Consider the following 22613-nt stretch of genomic DNA (forward strand, 5'->3'; position numbering starts at 1 on the left):
AATCAGCCCACGTCCATCGGGAGTCGACAGCACGAGTTGGATGGCTCTGGAGTTGATGAAATCACCAATCTTTCCAAGGATCGTACTCCAACTGTGCGGAGTTCGTTCGTCGACTTGAATCTCGGTGAAGGCAGGATTTTTCTTGATCACTAAAAACCGCGTCACTCGAACAGTCACATTGCTATTGATAGCGTTGTTTAAACTTCGCACCGCAACACTTTTCACGCAGTCCATAAAACCGATCGAACCGAAACAGTTCCGAAAGTTGGTCAGTATTGTTAGTGACGGATTCGAATTTCGCCCCGTCTCGGATGCACTGATCACCATTGATTCCGCGGGTAAAACTGCACTTCCCAGTACCACGACAACCAGCAGTAGATTCATTTTATCTGAATATTAAAGAGCACCACATGTTTCACTCGAACCAATTTGATCTGTCGAATGCTTTGAGCCTTTCGTTATGTTCATCTTTTATAGAGTTCAAACGAACAGAAGAGGTCTTGTTCTAATTACCCGAATAATTGTCATTTCGGAATAATTGCCAAAAATATGAAAGCTAGATCAAACAGTCAAAAATATGAAAGGTACAGATAAGTATCATACTAACATTTCAACGGAGAGAGTTTCAAGTTCAAATTCACCAGACGGAAAATTGTTGTTCCCTTTGATGAGCCGTTCTACCGTGCAGTAGTAAATAATGAAATTTTCATTATCCAGCGAGCATAGAAGAAAGGTAGGTAATCACCGGTACATGTGTTCATATATATTATACATGCGGAACTTAATTCGTAGCAGAAACGCCTTTGGGGCACTTCTCTAGTATGGGTGCTGTTAGTTGAATTAATTCAGCAGAGCGATTAAACCCGGGAGTCCTACATTTTTTACTTTCAATTTCTATGCATCTGTTGGATCGCTGGCTGGCTTAGTAACCTGATTAAGAGGGCTGCGAATGCGAAAGTTGGAAAGTTGGAAATAAATCTGAAAACACAACAAACCTTTATTGGCAATCATCTTGTTTCGATGTTAAATCTAAATCATTTCATTTGGTAATAAATATTTGGCATAAATTAAAACGTGCTTTTGAACCTTAGAATACGCGAATCAATCATGCTTCGCTCCAAGCGAAATTCCTGTATCCACCGTCCATCGGAAGTGATCGTCCATTTCGATCTCCACTGTCGGTAGCGGTAGCAGTCACAAACGTGTAACCATCTCCTTTCGGTAATTCACTAGAACTAGGCGCATTCCCACTGGCACCTCCACCGCCATCGCCCAGCTTCTCTTGGTTGGCTTCGTAGAATTTTCTCTCGAATAATCTCGACGTTCGGTCGTTCATCATCTGCTGCTTTTCGAACTCGTAAAATTTATCTACCATACTGGAAGCTTGCGGCTCCAACCGTTCGTCCAAGTTAAGAAATTTGTCCGTTTTCTTACCGAAAGAGGTATAGCCGCCACCGGTGCTGTCATCGCTTTGTAAGTGACTCTCGTGGTGATGATAGCCACCGTCGCTTTGATGGCTGGGAGGGCTGTGCTGATAATGCTGATGCTGTCCACTCCAGTCCGGTTTATCGCTAAGGGCATCACTGTACCGGTACGGCTTGTACGGGAAACCACCGAAGCCAGCCCCGAGCCCCGGTGAAGCGAATCCATAGCCGATTCCAGGCGTATAGAGACTTCCGTAGCCGAACAAACCCGACACGAACAGAGCTATTTTACCCAGTATCAGAGCTTTCTTGCTCAACAGTATCAAACCGCCGAACACCAGCGGCAGCAGCGTGGCCAGGTTGAACTTGAGCCCGAGCAGAAACGGAACGATGAAGTTCCGTGTCAAAATGCGTGCTATAATGGACGAGTGGAAGAAAATGAACGATTAGTTTTATGGTAAGATGTTGTGTGCAAGTTGAAAAGCTTTCGCTTTGGTCATTGAGTGAAAGTGTGGTACTTTCTTCATTGTAGGGGAAGTGACCTTTTTACCATTAAATTGACACAATGTAAATTTCTTTCTTGTTTTGCAGAAAATAATACAACTGAATATAACAGAATATGATTGTACAGATGTCATTGTTTAATAACCACAGATATTAGAATGCACAAACAATGCTCATGAACAGAGAGAAAAGAGAAAGAATCAGCAACGGCCCCGAAATGTGTCGTTTCGAACAAAAAACGTAACAAGACCTTGAAAATCAGTGAAAATTGCTAGATGAATGTATTGCGTCATGTGTAGAAACCAATTTCACTTCATTTTTCTCTTTTTACTTGCGATATTTCTTCTAATAAAAATATGAATCTGTGAGTGATTACCTCCTCAACATTTTTTTTTCTTTACAATGACCAGCAGTTTTAATTTTTTTTCAATTGAAACAATTATAAATTCAATTATGACAATACATTAACGATAACATAGTTGTGGCCCAAGGCACTTACCATGGAGGGAATTAAAGCAATCTGTTTAGAAAAAAACTAGGAGTAGCTAAGGCCAGAGACATAGCCGTGAGATTGACGTAGAACTGCATTCGAGATGTGTATAGACATTAATTGATTTGTTTGACCGCTTAAGAATTTGGTGTGCTGAAAAAGACAATTTGATTTCCAAAGATTGCCTTTGTATTCTAGGCAATATGGCAACGATTTAAGGGGGGCGGGGAGCTGAATTATGATATTTGCGATTTTTTTCAGAACTACCGTTCAACAAAAATAATACGAATGTTTTGCATGATAAAAAGCATCATTCGAATAACATTTTGTATTTTTTTCGTGGAAAAATGTTGAGAAATAAGTCAGTGAGGAGGTATTTTTGAGGACACTTTTTAAAAATCATGATTTGCGGTGTCCACTGTATCTCAGCGCAAACTCATCAGAAGTGAACACATCAAAGCACCATAGTTAGAGTAGAAGTTTTCCTAGACCCCAACGTTTCAGTTTGATTTATTTAAATTTTTTTGAATGTTTGCTAGTTGTTCAAAGTGAAAACTACGTTTTTTCACGAAAAAAAACCGCCATTTTTGTAACTGTAAAATCTCCCCAAAATAACAAACAACGAAAAAGAAAACGTTGGGGTCTGGTTTTTATATGTAGAAAGTGTGTGCGAAATTTGAAAAAAAAATGGTTCAGTAGTTTTTGAATGACGATGAACACGGACTAGCTTGCGAGAAAAACGCGTTTTAAGTTTTTTGTCTTTAAAATCAATAGAAACAATTCATTACTCAAGGGAGCGCGCAGGGTTCAACATTAAAAAAAAATCATATTTTTGCTTTATAATTTGTTATACAGACTGTTCCAGAAAGTATGGACGCACTTTGATTTCGCTGTAAATAATTAACAAGTCTTAGGTATTCAAATTTTATTCGATATACTGATAATAGTAGACTACAACAGCAAGATATTATTTTCAACATGTCCTACTTAGCCATTGTAGACTAGCTGGCGCACCTTCTTGCGAACGTTCCTCATTAAATTTCGTTTAGACTTCTTGGCGACAAGTTTTGACACTTTTTTCCAATCTTTTTCGAACTGTTGAATGGTTTCGGCTGCCGAGACATGTTTCCTAAGATGTGCCTTCGTTAACGCTCAAAATTCCTCAATTGGTCGAAGTTGTGGGCAATTTGGTGAATTCATGTCTTTTGGGACGAAAGTGACATTTTGAAATCTTATCGCAGCCACAAATTGCTTGCCAGACCATAGCTTTCTTACCAAATTTTCGACTTCAATAGATGTCTCGGACTGGTTTAACACTTGCCCTTCTCGCACCGTATAATATTGTGGTCCCGGCAAGGATTTGTTATCGAATTTCGCGTAGGTTTCGTCGTCCATGATTATGCAGTTCAAATTTCTAGCAAGAATCGTATTGTACAGCTTTCGAACCCTCGGCCTGATCGATGCTTCTTGTTTCGGACTACGTTTCGGTTGTTTCTGCTTCTTATATGTTCGAAGATTCAAACGTTCTTCAGCATGAAGAACATTTGACTTCGAAGTGCCCACTTTGTTGGCCACATCCCGAACTGAAACCTCCTTCTTTTGCTCGAACGCCTTCAGTATACGTTTATCCAACTGAGGGTTAGCAGGACCTTTTTTCGACCCGTTTTCGGTTTATCCTCAAAGGTGTTATCCTCACCGAATTTACTGATTGCATTTTGCACGGCTTTTTCACTTACTCCTTCCATTTTTGCTATCTTTCTCAGTGACAGTCCGCCTTCTGTGCACCATTTGTACACAATTTTTCGACGTTGTTCTGCTGAAAGTCCACGCATTTCGAAACAAACTAATGAAAACGAATAAACAACTGTACAAGTGGTTAGAGAAGAGTGTAAACAACAGGACGCAGCCATAAAAATTGACAGATTCTGAACCATTGCGAAATGGCAGCGGTTTTTGGTTGCGTCCACACTTTCTGGGATACGCTACCGCTCGTTAAAAAAAACCTAGCTTTGAGTAGACCGGGCAAACGAGGCGGTTAAAGGTTTGTATGCAAGAGGCCGCCGATTCCGACGGCGGGTTGACGGCAAACTCAGCTTCCACAGCGGCTTTATGCTGCACCCCATCATTCCATATCATTCAAATTATTAATGTAATATATTCGAAATAACCCTTTCGGTGAAATGACTCTCGGAGAAATGACCATTCGGCGAAACTCTTTTCGGTGGAACGACCATCGACGAAATTACACGCTCCTTAAAATACTGAAAGGTCTTCTAACACGGTTTGATTTAAAAATACTTGTAATTTGCGGGAAGCTTCATCTTCTGAGACTGACATATTCGGGGAAACACTAATGGGAACACACTAAATCGCAAAAATTCTAACTACTTACTCGCCGAAATGAATGAAAGCGCACAAATCAACTGTTTTCGGAGGACAATTGTCGACAGCCGGGATAGCTGCACCGAGGTTAAATGGAAAACTACAGGTTGTGGAAACGTCGAAAAGAGAGGCCTGCTGTTTCAAACGGAAATTCAATCTTTTTTTTCGGGATGTCTGCTGGAAGTTCCGTCTGCAACCGCCTATCGAGCAAAAAATCTGACAAAAAGTCAGCCACGTTCCTGTGGCTGGCAGATCGGCATTTTTATCGCTTCCGGGACTATCGACAAGGAAATTTATGTGCTGGAGTTTCATAAGTCTGTATAAAAAATAATCACAATGTAACTTTTTGGTAAAGTTTCACCGATGTACACTTCTTTGTTTAATGATTTTTTGACCGCGGCATCGTTTATATTTCACATTTCACAAGAGGTTTTATTTAAATACTTGCAGTATTTTTGTTTGATATTTGACAGGGTGCGATTACCATCTCCGCACATATGGTCATGAAACTTCATTCGAGAGGCAAATGACCATAATGTTAAAGCTTTTACTTTTAAAAATTGAAGCTTAATGCGGTTTATAATTTGAAAAGCAAGTTGCATAGAGGATGAAGTTTATTTGACAAGACAAATCAGCAATAAAAAAAACAGAGCATCGATTTAGTAATTAGGAGTAAACAAAATTACAAACAAATCATTTAAAATATTGCAGATGACATGTTAACGATTTTGAAATACTGTGAGTGTTTAAGATGCTTAAAATGCGTTCAATAAAACGATTTCCAGAAAAAAACTAATTGCGCCAAATAAGCGAAAATATTACCAAATATTGCAGTACGAGTTGAACACGAAAACACATTTTAAACATATCGACCGTTTTTGATGGCATTGTTCTAGGGAAACTATAATCCCAGAGTTCAGATGAAGTACAAGGTGAGATGAAAAAACTGCAACCAACTTCAGACTGCTGTCATTTCTAAACCGCTCGTCCCACAGCTGTCAGATTTATTCTAGTGACAGCTCATTATATTATTTACAAGCGCACAAAAGCATTTTGGTGGGAATTTTTCAGAAAAAAAGTTATTTGTGATGGAATTCAAGTGTGATAGTGTGATTGCTTTGCATTTGGCTGGAAAACCACAAGTGGCTATCGTTAGAGCCCTCCAGCATTTAAAAGTGAATAAATCTTTTGTGTCTCGTACCATCGCTCGTTACCGTGATACTGGTAGCGTAGCCCGACGTCAAGGAAGTGGACGAAAAAAAACAGCAACATCGGCAGAAATGGTTCGAAAAGTGAAGAAGCGAATTGAACGAAATCCGCGTCGCAGTGGCCGAAAAATGGCTCGTGAGCTGAACATATCGCAATATGCCATTCGGCAAATATTGAAAAATGAGCTTGGACTAAAGCCATTGAAGTTCCAAAAAGTGCAAGATCTTACTGATGCGCAAAAAAAAGTTAGACTCGAAAAAGCTAAAGAGTTGCTTCGCTTGGCCGAAAGTGGTGAACTGCCGAATTTGGTTTTCTCCGATGAGAAACCATTCGTTATCCAGCAGTTTGTAAACAAACAAAATGATCGTGTTTACTGGCCAGAGAGGTCAGCTGAAAATTTGCAACTTCGGTTGGCCACCAGAACTCAAAAGCCGGCCATGGTGATGGTGTGGGCCGCCATAACAGCCGATGGTCGCTCGCCGCTCGTATTCATCGACCGTGGGGTCAAAATAAATGCGCAAATCTATCGCGAAAATATTTTGGAGGGAGTTCTGAAGCCCTGGGCACGCAAATATTTCGGCCGCAGACCTTGGACATTCCAACAGAACTCAGCACCATCGCACTCAGCACGCGCCACCCAAGAATGGTTAAGAAATGAGGTTCCTCGCTTCATTTCCACCGCACAATGGCCACCAAAATCTCCGGATGCCAATCCGTTGGACTATTGTGCCTGGGGTATTTTGGAAAGCAAGGTTGGCACTAAAAAATACCAAAGTGTCGATCATCTCAAGCAAGCGCTTCGCCGAGAATGGGACAAAATACCGCAGAGCCACTTTCGGGCAGCGTGTGATGGTTTCATTGGCCGTTTGAAGGCCATAGTTCGTGCCAAAGGTGGCCAATTCGAACAAATCTAAACCGATTCTCAAATTTGATGTTATTTCCGACATTTTTTGCTTTCATTCAATAAAATTTAAAAAAAAAATGAAAAAATTATGGCGTTTTACTTTGTTGCAGTTTTTTCATCTCACCTTGTATATCTACTTTCTAGAAAAATTTAATCACGGTTGCAATAAACTAAACTGATACAGAAAACAGGGCTTAAGTGAGTTTGCTATTAATGTTAAAACCATTACGTTTTTCATCAATAACTTTTCCTCGCATAAACTGTTGTTTTAATTTTCTTGCGATTTCGTACTTAGAAAATTGTTATTCGTAAAAAATCTAAACGATTCTCTGAATTGTCAATGGATCTAAGGGAGATAGCAGAGCTCACTCTAACTTATGGTTTTAGATGGTATCAGATGAACAGTGGAGCTGAGGTGAATGGAAGTGGTGTTACTCTAGGTAATGTAAAGATCGGAATGCTGAAATTTGCGTTAATACCTATATTTGCGTTGAAATCATGTATTCATTTTAGTGATTAAATCAAGGCACTCTATCAAGCTATTTTGATTGTTTTGATTGTGTGTTTTTAAAACAAACAATTTTTCAGAAACGAACAATGTAATTTTTATGGTTGTTATAATTTTATTTCACAATTGGGATTTGTTAATCTTGTATTTTGTAGGAAAATGCCATAGTAATATAACATACTAAAATAGCTAATAATTGAACTTTTTATTTCCTTTCGTACAAATCAAGACACCCTTTTATTTCAAGAGCTGGACCGCTCGGTTATAGAAACTCGAAAGCTCTCTTTTATCTTTCTGCCATCTTCCCTCAAAACATTGCTACCATGAATAGCGAAAGTATTTCTCGACTTTCTCTCGGTGCTCACTTTTCGCCAAACTCACCGGCGAAGCTTTTCGCCCGTTGCTCAAAATGTGCTTTACAGCTTGCTGCTGCACCGCTTACCTGTTGATTTTTCCTCGAAGTACGACCGCTCGCCGTTACGTGTGCTCGGATCCAACACGAATTCCAGCACCCCGGCAGCTCCCAGCGACGGTCCCAGTTTGAGCTTCAACCCTGGGTAAATGATGCCCATATCCCAGAGAAGCTGTCGTTGCGAAATCATGGCTCCGGCATTCTCCAGGATTCCTCTGTTGGGTGGGAAAATGAAATACATGCAGTAATGGAGTTTAAAGCGGATTGAGATTTTTTATTCTTAAATTACATTGTTCCGCGAGGTATGACTAATAGGAATCATGAAGTAAAGTGTAAATTACTGTCGTTGCGAACATACGTTAACTAGATGATGGCTGGGAGTATAACAGCTATATGCTTATGCTTTCGTAATGGCTTCCTCTTACGCGAGATTGTTGCTTGATGAGGACTAATTGAGTGAAATGATACCGGAATTGTATGATTCCGAGGAACTTATAATGCTTTTGGGTGGTTAATGATGCATTCATGATTTAACGAAGTGCAATTTTCACCTTTGTTTACCATTTCAAATGGAACCAATAATTAATTTGAAGCATCCTTACGGCGATGTTCAATGGCTGTAATGATGTTCATTTAATGTTGAAGAATCGAATAAAGTAGAACAAATCAAATGATGAAAACAATTGAACAAAATGGCATGCGAAATGAAAACGGCGAAAATTTTTTTCATTCGAAATTTTACCTGCAAGAAAACCCGATAGGTTATTTCTGCAACTGCTAATATTAAATTCCACATAGTTGGGGATTGAAAGAATTATCAGTAACTCGTTAGTAGAAGCTGAGAAAGGAAATACACGACAACAAACATTTCAGAGTTGGACTTTTCGTCAACAACCGTTCAGAAGATGTTATTCAACCGCGAAAAATTTCAGGGAAAATCTAAATTCCCGAATCAGAATCCTTTTTAGATTAGGATGTTTGACTTGGAGGAATGAAGCCATCTGTGATGCTTTTGTTAAAAATAACGCTGATGTGCATGTGGGTATTTTGAACGATAAAGGGAATCTTGAGTGAAAGACAACTTTATCAAGTTCAGTACATAGAATCAGTTTCAACATTGGTCGAATGAATTATGGCCATTGAGAATGAATCTGACAAAGATAAAACGAAAACAAATAAATGTTAATCCGACTAGTTACTTTTTGGAAAATGAAAAAAATACTGCTTGAATATTGTACAGACAACGACAAATCTTCATGCTCTTGTCGGGAAGTATTCATTTGAACTCTGTAAATACTGTCCCTGACTCAACTTTATTTTTCGACACATCCATGCAGCGCGAAGTGCGTGGAATCCCGGAACACCTACGCTCGATGGAAATCCCAAAAATATTTACAAGTAAGTTCAGGCACATTGACTCTGAGAAAATATTTTACACGGACGGATCACGAATTGAAGAGGCTACTGGGTTTGGTATATTCAACAATAATGTTTCGGTCTCATTTAAGCTTCAAGAACCTGCATCTGTTTATATAGCAGAGTTAGCAGCAGTTCATTATAGTTTGAGTGTAATCGTCACGTTATCTCCAAACCATTATTTTCTTTTCACAGATAGTCTGAGTGCAATTGAAGCTATTCGCTCAAACGCTGCTTGCAAAAATGAACCTTTTTTCTTGGGCAAAATAAAACAGTGCCTGAACGTCATATTGAATAATAATTATCAAATCACAATAGTTTGGGTTCCGGCTCATTGCTCCATTCCAGGCAATGAAAGAGCCGATATTTTAGCCAAACGTGGTGCTATTGAGGGTGAAATTTATGAGAGACCGATTGCTTTCAACGAATTCTATAGCGCGTCTCGCCAAAGAACACTTGCCAGCTGGCAAGCTTCTTGGGATAAAGATGATCTGGGTCGGTGGATGCACTCAATTATTCCTAAAATATCGACAAAGGCATGGTTCAGGGGACTGGATGTGAGTAGAGATTTCATTCGTGTGATGTCCAGACTCATGTCCAATCACTACACGTTAGATGCACATCTCCTTCGAATTGGACTTTCCAAGACTAATCATTGTGTTTGTGGCGAAGGTTACCGCGATATTGACCATGTTGTTTGGACATGCGTGGAGTTTCGTGATGTCAGATCTCAACTAATAAATTCTTTGCGTACCCAAGGTAGACTATCCAATGTCCCAGTTCGCGACATTCTTGCTTGTCGTGACCTTCCATACATGAAACTTCTTTATCATTTCATTAAATCCATTGGAGTTCCAATTTAAATTTTATTTTATGTTAGACTGTTTTCTCTTCCATGAGTTCAACCAATAGCCCAATTAGGCACAAATCTCCAAATATCAAGGGGAACGTGCCATTTGAGCCAATTTGTTCTGAACCAATAGCCAACTATAGGATATTGAATATAAGTGGTGAACTGATACAAACAAACCTGAAATAGTTATAAGATCATGTACAAAATAAATGTATTTTATTCAATGTAATTTAAAATAGCAACTCGCTTGATAAAAACAGTGCTTAGATTAACTAATGAGTACCAACATACTAATATGATATTCGAAATGTATTAGGTTTAAACTACTATGTATTGTGGATGCCACGGCGAAGAAAAACTTATGTATATTGCCTATGAAATAAACGTATTTATGAAAAAAAAACTCTGTAAATAAATTCGCTTATGGTAATCTTGCTACTAGAAGGTTGAGGTTTTTAGACATTATATTCGAAGAACTCTGATATTTGTTTTAAGCCTCATGTATATCAACTAATGATCATAAAAAGGTAAGATAACTCACAAGCTCCTATATCATACCTCCCCATGTGTCTATGATAGTATTTGTACAATAGAAGGCACAGTGCACTATGGTCTGAAACGGGAAATTAGCGTGACAAAAATATTTTCACTATTAAATATTAGTTTTTTGTAGTTGGTGTCTTCACAAAAGTTGTTTGTGATCAAATGGTGCTCCTTTTGATGAAAAAAGTTACTAGAGCAGTCCTTATTCAGATTAAAATCTGAAATCTAACTTTTTTAATTGAACTCAAAATTGATTTTGTTGTACAATAAAGTTGTAGGAAATTTTATTGCAAACAACTTTGCTGGAAAAAGCATCTCTCTAGCTCTTCATTTGATCGAGTTACATCAATTTTCCCGAGTAAAAGTAGGGTGGCTCCTGAAATATCACTTTTTTTGTTCTAACTTTTTTATGAAACGTTCCACCGAAAAGTTGTCTTTAGAAGAGTTGTTTAACTAACCATTGCGCTCAATTTTGCTCAACCAATCTTTTTCACATGAGCTACCAGTAAAAAGTTATGATTGTTTTTTTCATCAAAAACTAGTCATGCTTAAAATATCAATATTAATTAGATGCCAGATCGATATAAATGTATCTTATGTGGTTCCTGAAAGGTCATAATATAAGTAAAAATATAAGAGAAATTGGAAGGGTGTTATTTTTTTAACTTTTTTAAATTTGTTTTAAAAATACCTTAAAAAACTTTTATTTTTGTTTTATGCGCCGTTATCAAAATCAATATTAATTGAAACTGAACTACTTCTTCTCATTCGAGGATAACACGAGATGATCATAATCATGATCATGATTATGGGACGGAACTCTCAAAAAAATATTCTAGAATACATATTTCGCATAGACACAAATAAGTTGGATGCCTGTATATCCAAAGAAATTTCAAGCAATGATTTTGACATTAGTTTTGGTGTCCTTTGTAATTTTTTTAAGTTGTGCAAAGCATAGAGTCTCCGTTGTGCTCGATTTGAAGTGCATGAATTACCATTGTACGCAAACTCGAACGCAAGAGCCCATAAACGATTGCTGTGCTGCTTAAAGCATCTTTATAGGCGAATTGTTACTTGGTGACCATTTTGCCAAACAACCTTTAAAATTTTTATACACATTGAAATATTTACATAAATGAGCGTCTTTATAGGCTGTTCACAAAATTGCAGAAAATTAAGAAATCCTTTTGTAAAACATACAGAAAAGTGGAAGCAGTTTTATTTTATAATTTGTTGTTCAATGTATAGGACGCTGGTCTTACAAACCGGTTGTCGTAAGTTCGAGCCCCGACCTGGAAGGATTCGTAGTGTCAGTAGAATCGTAGTACTAGCCATGCAATGGTTCTGTACACTCTGAATCGGCCGCGAAGTCTGTTGAAACAGAAGGTCAAATTTCACTACAGGAATGTAATACCAAGGTTTTAGCTTTGCCTTTAAGGCTAGCTTCAAATTGCTTCTCTCATAGAAGTCTTTAGTCCCTATTGGTGAAAAACTTTTGTGATTGATTCCGCAGTCTTTCCTAAATGTTGTTTTTTTTATCACTGATGTTGTTTTCATTTGAGAAAACTGAATCTAACCCAGGGTAGTTTTCATCTAACAAACACTTTTCACGAAACTGTGTTGGTTTCGCACAGAGCAAACCTGATATAAAAACCAGGTTCGAAACTGACTCAAATAATAGCTCAACAACGTTAAAACTACACCCCTAGAAAATATCATGTAAATCTACGTCTTCTGTGACCGACATATTCGAGCGTCAAAAATAACAGCTGATATAACACATATTCAATGCATTGTGACATATTTTTAAGTGCTGAAACATGAAAAGCTGGGTGTGTTTGACGAATATTTGAATCATTCTTGTAGAATTGAGTTATTTTTCGAATTACGTTCTTATGAATTGTGTCAGCTGCAATTTTAAGATTTTTGTGCTGTGTAGGTTCGAAACTAGCTTCAAAACTAGGGTTAGGTTTGGCATCAAACAAAAATGATACACGGAAAGAAATCCGTTACTGCTATCATGATTAAAAAATCATGAAACCAATAATTTTAACTTCTCATGAAACCATGAGCAATAGCTCTTCTCCCATGAAAATTAATCATGGTTCGAAAATGCGTTACTTTAGGAATGTATTTCTTTCAAAGCTCGTAACTCCAATTTTCTACCCGGATATCACTTTGAACCCTCTGCCTCAAGTAATGTGATAGATTGCTTAATAGATTAATGATAAAGCAAAAAGCAGACATTGAAAAGCTAAAACTACTGAAAATGTTTACTTGATTCTGAAGCATATTCATTTAACAATCGTGTTGTTTTAACCACCGACTCATAGAGAATTGACACCATAAAGATAATGAACCGAAAATTGACATTATATGAGACTAAGTACGACTACGTTTTCCATTTGACAACCATCAATGTTACATTTTGTTTGAATGTATTCTTACATATTTGATGTGACCGTTGTTAGATTATTATTTCGAGAGCTAGCGTAAACCAAAAAATAAACTCGATTGTGAATTTGTAACACCATCTTACGAAACCACATTAATTTGTTTCATATATATAACAACACAAGCAAGAATTCGACATAGAGTTTATTTTTAAGAGGTTCGATTCACACGTGTTTTTTCAAGCAGTTCGTTTAAGTGCTTAAATTCTGAAACACAAAATCAAAACTGGAGCAATGATCTCAAGTAAACACGTTATTTTAGGCGTTGCCGTTTTTCAAAAACATAATATTTTAATTGTTAATGATTCTGATTAAAAGAAGTTCGTTGTGCTTTCCACTGTTTCGCTATTCAAATGTACATCATTTGAAACATTAAACACACAATTCCATTTAATTCAAATATGAAATCTTCATATTTCAAAACATAACGCCAGAATTTATGTTGCAAAAATTACTATCGTAGCAGAAACGCGCCGGAAGTTATACCCAACAACGTCAAGTGCGTTACATTTAAATTTCAGCGAAATCAGTCCAAATTAATCATGATCCGAGAAGTTTTAATCATGGTTTATTATAATAGCATGAAAATATATTATTTTCCCCAAATCATGACTAGTTTTGCTCATTTCTGGAATCGGAATTTTGCCGGTGTAGAAATCCATGCTAGAAAAAGATCGAAATGGGTTAGTGCCAGTTTCGAACTATGTGGTGGATGGGCCGAAACTGTCCAATCAAGCTTCCTGAGTTTCTAACGAGACATTATCCAGTAAATCCGAACATCGGACGCATCGTACACGAAACCTTTTCAAGCAAGATTAGAGCTTATATTATGTATCGCTAGAACAAATGAGTGTAGATATACTAAGAAGCTATATTCAGGAGACGGGATATATCGGGGTTAGATTCTCAATCACGAACATAGAGTCAGAGTTTTTCTGGTCCTAAGAGGCGAATGACCCTAAGGTTAAAGCCTCTATGAACGAAAAAATAAATAAATTCCCGATACTCTTTATCACCTTATCAGAGTGCTAGTTTTATTTCCTTCCAGTCTGGGCACCATAACCTTCCTGATCGTTAATCCTGGTTTGGTTAGTTAGTTAAGCTTTGACCAAGATCATTTTTGCAACTGTTGAATGTGCGAGTGAGTTTTTCCATACTTGACAACGCATTGATTTATATAAAATATTTTATATGGAGCAATAAAGCATACTTGAGATTTGAGTTGTATTAGCAATATAACAAACTAAATTGGGGCAGACGACTTTGTTATAATATTGTTCTGTGCAGAAATTCTGCTTTAATTTTTCCAAAAAAAAAACAATTGCGATTCAACCGTCAGCCAATCATCGTTCCTCGAACAGCTCCGAGAAAGAAAAAAACTAACAGTTGGATACCGCGAAGCCGTCAGCGATAAGGCAATCGATTGCACATTTTCCCGGCACGCTTCGGTTACCTTATTCCGCGCCGCTTTTACCCTCATTAGCAAATCAGTGCATCACCTGTTCACCGTCGTTAGCTGGCTGTTGATACCCGCAATGAGTGGCCTAAAATTGGAAACCCCATCCGAAAGTGTGCCAAATCAAAATTAAACATCGAACGATACGCCATCCACTTTCCTCGGAGCCGTGCTCGGATCTCCTGCCGCTGGTTGCAGTAATAGAATAAATCCTACAGCAATTAGCGATGGATCAGAGCAAGAGTAGAACGGAGCCAGTGGAAATGCGGAGTGGTTTTACCGACATTTTATCGGTTTAAAACAAAAACAACTGCACACTACCATCGCCGTAGCCACCCAGACCCACATTGACTGACTGGAGAGTATCGAAATTCAGCACGGAAACCACATTCAATCGCATTAGTTTGATTCGTGACTAAACTCGACAATGACAATGGAAGGTCTAATCCGTTACGTTCCACAGTGACGGTTTGTTTAGAAATGTGAGGGTAAATTGAATTTAGAATTGAAACAAGAATAGAGGAGAATCTTTTACCGCAGATTATTAAGTGGTTGCATCTACTATCTTTGATTCTGGGATGATCTGACGGATTTTAGGATACCGTCCGCTCTGAATTCAACAAATGATTTAGGTAACTTTTCGGACATGAATGGGATATAAATTGTTTTAATGTTAAGAGGAACATGTTAGCTTTGTTTTTTTTTGTTAATTTGTTTAATTTCTTTTGGGTAACTTCATCAATATTTTGTCAAATATTTTGTACCCTTCAGAGAATCTTACCGAAAATCCAACGGATCATGATCGACGAAATTGGGTAAGATCCGCGCTGAGGGATTCGATTCATCCTTGATGATTTGCAAACCACTAGTCAACGTTAGATTGCTGGCTTCTTCAAGGAACTGTAAGGATGCTAACGCTTGCTGGCCAGCACACTGCAGCAATCCAACCGACGGATTCGCTTTGATGCAGTAATCGAACGTTGCCAATTCGGCGGAAGCTGGCTTATCGAAGATTATTACAACGATTAACAACCACGAACCAAGCACACCAAACAGATGCACTTTTGGAACGATCATACTCGTCCGTTGTGTATTACGACACTGACACTGAGAACAGTCCGGTGAAAATATTCTTGTTTAACATGTGAACTTCACAGTAACTTCAAACACACAAAATTTCAACAAAGTTAATAAACGTAAAACAACCAGTCTGGTTGTTCCGAAACTTGCTCGCGGTTAGGATTCTCCGATTAAACTAAAAGTCCTGCCGGTGGCTGCTGTTGTATATATAACTGTAAGCCATCGAAGCGTACAGATTTTACTCTACAATTTTTGTCAAATAAAAACCGTACACAACAAAACAATGGACTCTTTCGAGTCGCGTGGGAAAACTGCTGTCAACCGAAACCGCGTACCATCGTTGTTACAGCTTGAGACGGCAGCGAGTTCAAAACTATGATCCAATTCCATTCTGGTGGTTTCCATGGTATCACCTCTTAGCCATGGTGATCAACTTGGTTTTGGGCTTGATTATGCAACCTGTGACGGAAGCTACAAAACCGAATTGCGATTTTGGTTGGTAAAACTATAATCCAATGTAAACAGAACGTAAATGCTAAACTACAATCTGAATATATTTTTATTTTAAGAACTTACACTCTTAGAAAAAAAGAAATTTACGCTTGACGTAAATTCCAGTATGCCGTAATTTTTTCGTTAATGACGCTATATTACATCTACTAACATGTAAACATAAATTTTTCGTCTGTATCGATGTAATCAACTAAATTAACTGTGAAGTTAGTGATAAGAATTATCTTTACATTTGAATTGTGAATGTAAGTGAATCGCGACGCTCCTTTTGTGTACATTTATAAAGATGTATCATGTATCATGTATCATGTATCATGTATCATGTATCATGTATCATGTATCATGTATCATGTATCATGTATCATGTATCATGTATCATGTATCATGTATCATGTATCATGTATCATGTATAATGTATCATGTATCATGTATCATGTATTTTTTTTTTTTTTTTTTTTTTTTTTACAAGGTGAAATACCTACTTATGTACTTTCCCAGTTCACGCGCTCAGTAGTTGTCAAGCTACCGCTATTGTGAACCAGCGAGTGGGACTGGCTGAACCTTACCCACTAAAACACCTTGGACATCTTGCCTTGATCCCCCCGGAACTAAGCTAAGCTCAATACTTCGGGGGAGGCTGTGCTCATGCACTTCTTCGTTTGGGAGAAAATGAGCTCCTGAGTTTCTATCTTTATCCCTCTCGATCCACCTTTGGCGCCTCGACAACCCAATGCCGCTACGTCGCACCGCACTACTCAACTGATCCCCGACGATGGATCTAGCCTACATCGACTGAGAGTTTCCCCTTTTACGCCACGCGGGACACCCGAAGGAGTGCCGAGGTCTGCTCTGCGATTCCGGTTGGAGCATGGCGTCCGGTTCGCTGATGCCCCGACGACTCGAATCGGTGTTGTGGCGTCTGCTCAACTAGTCCCCGGTGATGGATCTAGCCTACACCGACAGAGAGTTCCCCGACGATGGAAGTTCTCCCGAAACCGACGTTTTCGATACCCGTCTACGGCCCGACCGTAAGGATGCCTGGGTTGATCCAATGATGCCGGTTGGAGGATGGCTTCCGGTTCACTGGTGCCCCGACTATCTTAACGGTGCTACGCCACGATCTACTCGTCTAATCCCCGATGAAAGATCTAGACTACACCGACGGAGAGTTCCCCGGCGAAAGAGGCTCTCCCGACACCGAGTCCCCTGTTGCACCACTCGGGACACACGAGAGAGTGCCGAGGTCGGTCCGGCGATTCCAGTTGGAGCATAGCTTCTGGTTGGCTGGCGCCCCGACGACACAAGTCGGTGTTGTGGTGGCTACTCGACTAGTCCCCGCCGAAGGATCTAGCCTACCGCGACAGAGAGTTCCCCGACGCTGGGAGTTCTCTCGAAACCGATGTTTTCGATACTTGTATCCTTACGATGCTATGACGTGGTCTACTCATCTTGTCCCCGACGACGGATCAAGACTACACCGACGAAGGAAGTTCTCTCGATCCGACGCTTACTCGCTGATCCCTTGTCCATATTCGCTGCAACTCCGAGAGTATCTGTGTTACCACTTTGTTTACTGCATTCCAAGTGCCTTCTTCACGACACATTTCCTCAGATATATTATCCACCCTTAGAGCAGGCATTTCTCTACGTACTTCCGCAAACCGGGGACAATCGAATATCACATGTTCTGGCGTTTCTTCAACATACTCACACTCCGGACAAAATGGAGACGCGGCGTGACCACACCGATGCAGATACTTCCGGAAACAACCATGGCCAGATAGAAACTGCGTTAGGTAGAAGTTTACCTCTCCGTGTTGTCTATTCATCCACGGCGACAGATGTGGAATGAGCCGGTGAGTCCATCTACCTTTCTCCGTACTGTCCCACTCCTGCTGCCACTTCGCCATCGAATCGATTCGAACCATCGTTCGCACGTTTCTGGTGGTTCTACGCTGATAACACTCGATATCCTCCGCCAGGGTAATGCAGATTGGGATCATTCCAGCGATAACGCTTGCTGCTTCCGACGATATTGTCCTGTAGGCGCTCGTGACTCGTATGACCATAAGCCGGAATGCTCTGTTGAGCTTTTCAGGGTTCCTCTTTGTTTCCAATGCTGTTCCCCAGGCAGGAGCACCATACCGTAGTATTGACGAAGATACACTGGCTAACAGACGTCTTGTGCTGCTTTTCGGGCCACCGACATTTGGCATGATCCTCGTTATTGCATTTATCGCCTTCGCGGACTTCTCGCAGGCATAGTCGACATGGCAGTTAAAGTTCAACCGGTTGTCGATCATCACTCCGAGAAGTTTCAGAGCTCGCTTAGTTGAAATCGCATGTCCCCCTACATCTATCTCGATACGCTGGATCGACTTGCAGTTGCTCACCAACAACACTTCCGTTTTGTGGTGAGCTATTTGTAGCTTGACTCCGTTCATCCAGCCCTCAATCGTGCTTATCGTCTCTGTCACCGAGGCTTCTACTTCTTCCAGAGACTCGTCCATCACCGTTAACGATATGTCGTCCGCGAAGCCCACGATTTTCACTTTCCTGGGAAGTTTCTGTGTCAAGACCCCATTGTACATAGCGTTCCAGAGAGTCGGACCGAGAATGGATCCCTGAGGGACGCCCGCCGTCACTCGCACTGACCTCTGTCCTTCGTTCGTATCGTACACCAGGATTCTATTGTGGAAATAGCTCTTTAGGATTCGGCAAACATAATCTGGGACCCGCATTCGGTGTAGTGCTGTGGCGATGGCCTCCCAGCTGGCACTGTTGAAAGCATTTTTCACGTCCACTGTAACCACGGCGCAGTATCGGTCACCTCTTCGCTTCTGTTTGGACGCCTTCTCAGCGCTCTCAAGCACTGTCCGGATTGCATCAATCGTCGACACTCCTTGACGGAAACCGAACTGCATGTTCGACAATCCTCGTTCGCCTTCTGTGCATTTCATCAACCTGTTGAGAATAATTCTTTCCAGGAGTTTCCCAAGTGTGTCCAGCAGGCAAATAGGCCTATACGAGGCAGGATTACCCGGTGGTTTACCTGGCTTCGGCAGCAACACCAGCTTCTGGATCTTCCACATGTCTGGGAAGTTGCCTTCGTTCAAGCACTTCTGTAACACAGTTCGGAACATGTCTGGATACGCCAGAACCGCGGTTTTCAACGCCACGTTGGGTATCCCATCCGGGCCTGGAGCTTTCTTGGCTTTCAGTCGTTTTGCGGCTTGTGTAAGCTCTTCGTTAGAAATTTGCCGATCAACAGAGTCGGCTTCTTCTTCGCCATACGGTGTTGGTGGCCAAGTAGTCGGGTCGTGCTTCGGGAAGAGACACTCCACGATCTCTTTCAACTTGTTCGGGCACATCTCAGCTACGGTGGACGGACCCTTAATTTTCGCCACCACAACTCGATATGCGTCCCCCCAGGGATTGGCGTCTGCTTCTCGACACAGTCTCTTGTGGCAATTTGATTTGCTACGCTTAATCTCCCGTTTGAAAGCGGACCTGGCTTCCCGAAAAGCCGACTTGCGTTCCACTATTTCTGTTTCTGTCCTTGCTCTCTGGGCCCGCCTCCTGGCTCTGAGGCAAGCAGCTCGTAACGTACTGAGCGTCTCGTTCCACCAGTAAGCTGGGCGGCGGCTATTCGTTGGCTCCGATTTTCGCAGCATTGTGGTGTCGCAAGCCATCATCATTCTTCTTTTCAGTTCGGTCGCATCGATATTATCGACGCCGCCGTCCGGTCGAAGTGCCTCAATAAAGAGGTCCTTGTTAAAGGTTTTCGTCTTCCTTCATTACACAATCGTACTTCTAACTTTGCTATAGCTTCCTGCTTCTTGCATTGGTTACTCTGCTGCCCCATTCCACCGCCCAGGCATTGAAGTCTCCTCCTATGACTACTGGTTTTCGTCCGATTAGCTTATTGGTCAATTGTTCCAGCACCTGGCTAAACTGCTCCACTGTCCACCTCGGAGGGGTGCAGTTGCTATAGCATACAAAGACGCCGTTAATCTTAGCAATCACGAAGCCTTCACTTGCGCTCTCGACCACTTCCTGTATAGGGAATCTTCCCATGACGTGTATCGCGGCCATTCCTGTTCTATCTGACACCCAGTTGCCGTTATCAGGGGGAACTTGATACGGCTCTGAGAATATCGCAACATCGCACTTCGTTTCTGTCATTGACTGCCATAACAGTTGCTGTGCGGTATCACAATGATTCAGATTTATCTGGGTTTTACTGTTGGCCCGCAGTCGCCCTCTTGTAGGCAGGGCACTTGAAGCTACCAGTCTGATGATCATCTCCCTCCTCCGAAGTGCAAAGCATACACTTCGGTTTTTGCGTGCAGTCTCTCGCAACATGACCCATCCCTCCACATTTCCAGCACATTTTGGATCTGTCGGGGCCTTTACAAGCTCCTGCTCGATGTCCAAAGTCCAAGCACTTGAAGCATCTTTCCGCTCTCTTTTCCACTCGCGGTACAGCTCTCAGTAAACACCGCGACCATCCGATCGTTATTTTACCTACCTCCAATGCCTTGTTAGCAGCAATTGTTGGTAGACGAATCAACGCGGTCTGTGTGCCACTATATGCTTTCCTTAGACGGATCATAATTTGCACGTCGCCCAGGTTGCACTGTGTCTTAAGTGCACCGCTTAGCTCCTCTGCTGAGGTGACCTCATCTAGGTCCTTGCATATAATCATCGTTTCCGGGCATAAAGCTTTCACTTCCGCTCCTTCACCCAATGATTTACCCAAGAGCTCCTTCATGGTCGAGCTGTCGACCGTAGGGTCCTTTTTCAACTCGAAAAGCATTTCTCCTTTTTGCGTGCGCCTTGCTCTCACCACGTTCTCACCGAGATTCTTCAGCTCCGGGTCCTCTCTGACCTTCTTGAGGATTGCTGCGTACGTCATAGTCTCGTTAGCCTTGACGAGAACTGCGTCCCCTTTTGGTGTCCTTTGACGAGGCACAAACTTTTCTTTCCCCTTCTGCTCCAATTTTCTCCGCTCCTTTCGCTTTTGCTGACTCTTTTTTCTCTCTGTTTTCCGGCCACCAACAGTATTCCATCCTTCCTTTTGTTCAGCCGCCTCCTCAGAGAAGTCCTCGTCTAGGCGTATAGATCTCTTGGAACCGCCTGGTCTCTCGTCTCCTGGAGATGTTCTTGGCCTCTTTGGAGTAATGGAAACAGAAACATTATCCACCCCAGCAACCCCCTCTTTCCCTTGTTTCGTTGAGCTCACCGGAGCTGCACTGGTGCCTCCCTGCTTCAGAGAACTCGTGATAGCGGTAACTTTAGCGGATGTTAATGTAAGTTCCGCTGTGTTTGCTCGTTCTACTATCGTTTCGTACTCTTTGACGGCCGATACTACCGCCTTCCGAATTCTGTGGACCATCTCTTTAATTTCTTTGTGGATGTTGTTCCTTGCGTCCACGAAACTATGGAGCTCGTCCACTAAACTTTTCGCTTCTAGTACTCTCGGCTTCTGCATTGTTTTGTTCAACACATTCTGCTTTGGCTGGTGCATCTGTTGCTGCTGCTGTTGCGGCTGCTGCTGTGACTGCTGCTGCAACTTCTGTTGCTCCTTATCACGAGACTGGTGCCCATGTTGGTTTTGCAGGGGCGGAGATCTCGATAAACCGCCTTTGGCGAACGGATTCATCGTTCCAACTTCCTTTTGATTAGTGCTCTCTTCCATTTTCCAGGGTCACCCCTTCGGACCGCTATCTCCACCCGAAGTAACTAGTTGCCTTCTGTGATCCCATGGTTATCTATGCAAGCAGTGAGGCCATGCTAGGGTTGACACGGCCCCTCATGAGAACCGTGTTCAGAGCCGGATCGACGTAAGTCGGGAATATTACATCCGAGCCTAGTACTCATCAAGTTGATGTACGGGTATCGAACGTATCCGAAGGCCTGCCACGGTTTTACCGGGACGGAGGCAGCCGTACTGTTATCCTACTCGCCATTACAAGTCGATATCACCCTTCCTTACTGAGGGAGCAGAACAGCACGACTGTCAGCCCAAAGTCGTCATATCCTATCCATAAACCAAAAAATCCTGTCCGTTGATGTTCGCCGTGACCAGTATACCATAATCAGGATTTCACTGATATTAATTCTGATGTGCCGATAGGCACTCCCGCAGGGCTTGTGTACTTTAAGCGGCACACGGTCGCTTAGGAAGGGCTTGCCTGCGGATACATGCAGCTTTTTATAGAAGTTCAACAGAGCCCACTGCCAAACTCCACCACATCCTAGACAAGCCCCACAACTCACAGTTGCCGAGGGAGGGGTCGTCAAGCCCTTGGACAAAGTCCCTGCTGCCCCAATGTATCATGTATCATGTATCATGTATCATGTATCATGTATCACGTATCACGTATCATGTATCATGTATCATGTATCATGTATCATGTATCATGTATCATGTATCATGTATCATGTATCATGTATCATG

General features: G+C 41.3%; 1 protein-coding gene across 1 annotated transcript; it reads right to left on the reverse strand.

The window, feature by feature from the left end:
• Window positions 1-1105: 1105 nt before the first annotated feature.
• Window positions 1106-15634, reverse strand: LOC131425767 (uncharacterized). The gene is made up of 3 exons (XM_058587915.1): window positions 15339-15634; window positions 7864-8048; window positions 1106-1839 (listed from the first exon to the last, which is right to left on the reverse strand). Exons 1-3 carry the CDS (start codon window positions 15632-15634, stop codon window positions 1106-1108), a joined length of 1215 nt encoding a protein of 404 aa, XP_058443898.1.
• Window positions 15635-22613: the final 6979 nt, after the last annotated feature.

The sequence above is a fragment of the Malaya genurostris genome, chromosome 1 (assembly GCF_030247185.1).
Source record: "Malaya genurostris strain Urasoe2022 chromosome 1, Malgen_1.1, whole genome shotgun sequence".
In the NCBI taxonomy this organism is placed as follows: domain Eukaryota; kingdom Metazoa; phylum Arthropoda; class Insecta; order Diptera; family Culicidae; genus Malaya; species Malaya genurostris.

Excerpts from the sequence above, each read along its gene's own strand:
- LOC131425767 (XM_058587915.1), bottom strand. The coding sequence starts at position 15,634 with ATGATCGTTCCAAAAGTGCATCTGTTTGGTGTGCTTGGTTCGTGGTTG. Across the intron at positions 8,049-15,338 it reads CATGATCCGTTGGATTTTCG|AGGAATCCTGGAGAATGCCG; the intron begins GTAAGATTCTCT and ends CCCACCCAACAG. Across the intron at positions 1,840-7,863 it reads CTTCGAGGAAAAATCAACAG|CACGCATTTTGACACGGAAC; the intron begins GTAAGCGGTGCA and ends CGTCCATTATAG.